The 2,747-nt window shown below is 59.1% G+C and overlaps 1 protein-coding gene across 1 annotated transcript; it reads right to left on the bottom strand.

Moving 5' to 3' along the window:
* Positions 1-739: 739 nt before the first annotated feature.
* LOC118027349 (patr class I histocompatibility antigen, A-2 alpha chain-like) lies at positions 740-2,000 on the bottom strand. The gene is made up of 3 exons (XM_035030626.1): positions 1,896-2,000; positions 1,342-1,611; positions 740-1,083 (listed from the first exon to the last, which is right to left on the bottom strand). Exons 1-3 carry the CDS (start codon positions 1,966-1,968, stop codon positions 755-757), a joined length of 672 nt encoding a protein of 223 aa, XP_034886517.1. The 5' UTR covers positions 1,969-2,000; the 3' UTR covers positions 740-754.
* Between the last annotated feature and the right edge of the window lie 747 nt (positions 2,001-2,747).

Below are 2,747 nucleotides of genomic sequence, written 5' to 3'. Positions count from 1 at the left end.
ACTCTTAAGTCTAGGAAACAAACAGTGTTGCTGGAGGGGAAGTGGGTGGAGGGAAGGGATAATTGGGTGATGGCATTAAGGAGGGCAGGTGATGTAATGAGCACTGGGTGTTATATGCAATTGATGAATCATTAAATCTTATCTCTGAAACTAATAATACAGTATATGTTAAGTAAACTGAATTTAAATGTAAAAATTTTTTAAAAAGGAAAGAAAATTCAGGAACTTTACATCTGTCTTGGTCCACTGAAGCAGCTCTCATGTGGCCATCTTGAGAATGAACAGGACAACTGGGGTGGGGAAAGAGAGCAATAACCCAGACACCAGCCTGAACACAAAATCTCTTCTTGTTTGGAAAGTTCTAGAATTAGGGTGAGATGGCCCAGTGTAGAAGGCACGTTTCTGTGAGGAAAAAAAGGAATTTCTGGTCCTAGCCTGGCTGGAGGCCAAGTGACTCAGAATAGGTAAAGTCAGACCCCAAACACATGGGGTATGGGACAGAGAACAAAGCCTAAGAAAATCCCCCAAGGTTCCCAATGGCACTGTGAATCAAAGGGAAACGCTCATCAGTTATTTCATAAATGGTCTCCTCCTCCATCCCTGGGGAGACTGTAACCCTCAACGGTCCCTAGGAGAAAGGCAGACTCTTAGGGCCACTCCGGTACCAGGTCTGAAAACCCAGGCGGAGTTAGTCTCCAGACCCGACCCACGGGAGGGCCATATACTGGTATGGATCCCATTTCTTCCTATCCTCTTAGGAGGCCTCAGCCAGAGGGGAAATCGTGGAAGCCTTGCGGCCCCTGGAACCTGCGCGCTGCAGCGTCTCCTTCCCGTTCTCCAGGTACCTGCCGAGCCACTCCACGCAGGTGCCCTCCAGGTAGTTCCTCCGGTTCTCTGCGTCACCGGCCGCCTCCCACTTGCGCCGGGTGATCTGCGCCGCCGTGTCCGCCGCGGTCCAGGAGCGCAGGTCCTCGTTCAGGGCGATGTAATCCGCGCCGTCGTAGGCGTCCTGCCTGTACCCGCGGAGGAGGTTCCCGTCGGACCCCACGTCACAGCCGTACATCACCTGGATGGTGTGAGACCCTGGCCCCGGCCCCGCGGGCAGCCACGCCCCGCAGCCCCACCGCCGCCTTCAGTCCCCTCCGCCCCCCCATGGTCCCTTCCCGGACAAGAAAGAGATGAAATCCAAACAGAAAGTAGAACTGCTCAAGCGTCCGCTGGCTCTTCCTGGATCGGGGGACCGGTGGGTCCCGCAGCCTCAGGATGGCGCTCGGAACCAGCGACCCCAGCAGGTCCGTGGGGATGGGGGTCGTGACCGGGACCCGGGCCCGCGTCGCTCACCGGCCTCGCTCTGGTTGTAGTAGCCGCGCAGGTTCTGCAGGCTCCCTCGGAAAGTCTGTTCGTTGCCCTTGGCGATCCGCGTGTTTCGGTCCCAATACTCCGGCCCCTCCTGCTCCACCCACGGCGCCCGCGGCTCGTACCTCAGACTGACAGAGTCGCTGTCGAACCGCACGAACTGCGTGTCGTCCACGTAGCCGACGATGACGAAGCGGGGCTCCCCGCGGCCGGGCCGGGACACGGAGGTGTAGAAATACCTCATGGAGTGGGAGCCTGCGGGCGCGGAGGGGCTGAGACCCCGCGCGACCCTCGTCCCGGCGCGGGGCCGGGGCCCAGGGGGAGGCGGCCGGGAGGGCAGGGGAGGGGCACCGAGGGCGGGAGAGCAGGGCGGAGGCGGGGAGGGGCGGGGGAGCACAGGCCGTGGCGGGGCCGGGGGCGGCTGGGGGGCTGGGGCGGGGGCGGCGGAGAGGCGCCCTCCCCGGGGGTCCCGCGTCCCCGCCCCGCGGTCCCCTCGCTCCCGCCCCGCAGAGGCCCTTTCCTCCCGCCGCCGCACTCACCCGCCCAGGGCTCGGTCACGGCCAGGGCCGCCGGCAGCAGCAGGACGAGGGTTCGGGGCATCACGACTCGCATCCCTGGGGTCTGGAGGAACTAAGTCCCGGCGGGTCTGCGGCACGGACTGGCCGGGAACCGCGGTGACGCTGGTTGGCTTTTCTAGAAACCGGACAGTGGGAGTGCGAGCTGGGACTACGTCATGAGTATCCAGACGGGAGAACCTGACAGGTTGTGAGAGCGAGAAGAGAAACACGCAGAGTAAGGGACTGGGCTTCCCTGCCCCAGACGCTCCAGGCTCTCAGGCCTGGGACTTCCAGAGCCAGGCCTTCCACGAGCCCGGGGCTTTGCCCTGATTCCTCTCCACCTGCACAGAGCGCTCTTTGTCTCACTGTCTCCCTGAGGCCTGGCCCAGGGTCTTTCTGGAAGAGACACCAGGGAGAGATACCAGGCTGGGATCAGCCCGCTTTTGTCCCTTTCCGTTCCTGGAATCCCTCGACTTGAGCTGAACTCCTATTCCTTACTTCTCCTCCCGACTCTTCTAAAAGAAAACTCACCCCCAAGAAACTGGATGCCAGAGAGTGAGCTCGCCCTGGGAATGGAGATGAAGGAACGGGAATTTTCTCTTTAAGCCTGGAGTTTCGATCGAAAACCCCAGCTAGAGATTCTCATAGAGATCAGTTTCCTTTTTGTTAATTCACTACAGTGGTAGCACAATCTTGATAATCCCTGAACATCAGAATCTGATCCCTAAAGTGGTTTTGCCCCTTCCTGTAGAAATGTCTAAACAACATTGCAATGAAGACTCACAAAGCTACTAAGTTGTACTTTGTCAGACAGCATAACTGTGACTGTATTGT

The sequence above is a fragment of the Mirounga leonina genome, unplaced genomic scaffold (genome assembly GCF_011800145.1).
Source record: "Mirounga leonina isolate KUSES-001 unplaced genomic scaffold, KU_Mleo_1.0 Mir_366, whole genome shotgun sequence".
In the NCBI taxonomy this organism is placed as follows: domain Eukaryota; kingdom Metazoa; phylum Chordata; class Mammalia; order Carnivora; family Phocidae; genus Mirounga; species Mirounga leonina.
Note: the sequence above shows the minus strand (reverse complement) of the source record. Positions and strands in the feature narration are given on the sequence as shown.

Excerpts from the sequence above, each read along its gene's own strand:
- LOC118027349 (XM_035030626.1), bottom strand. The coding sequence starts at position 1,968 with ATGCGAGTCGTGATGCCCCGAACCCTCGTCCTGCTGCTGCCGGCGGCC. Across the intron at positions 1,612-1,895 it reads CGTGACCGAGCCCTGGGCGG|GCTCCCACTCCATGAGGTAT; the intron begins GTGAGTGCGGCG and ends CCGCGCCCGCAG. Across the intron at positions 1,084-1,341 it reads CTACAACCAGAGCGAGGCCG|GGTCTCACACCATCCAGGTG; the intron begins GTGAGCGACGCG and ends GGCCGGGGCCAG.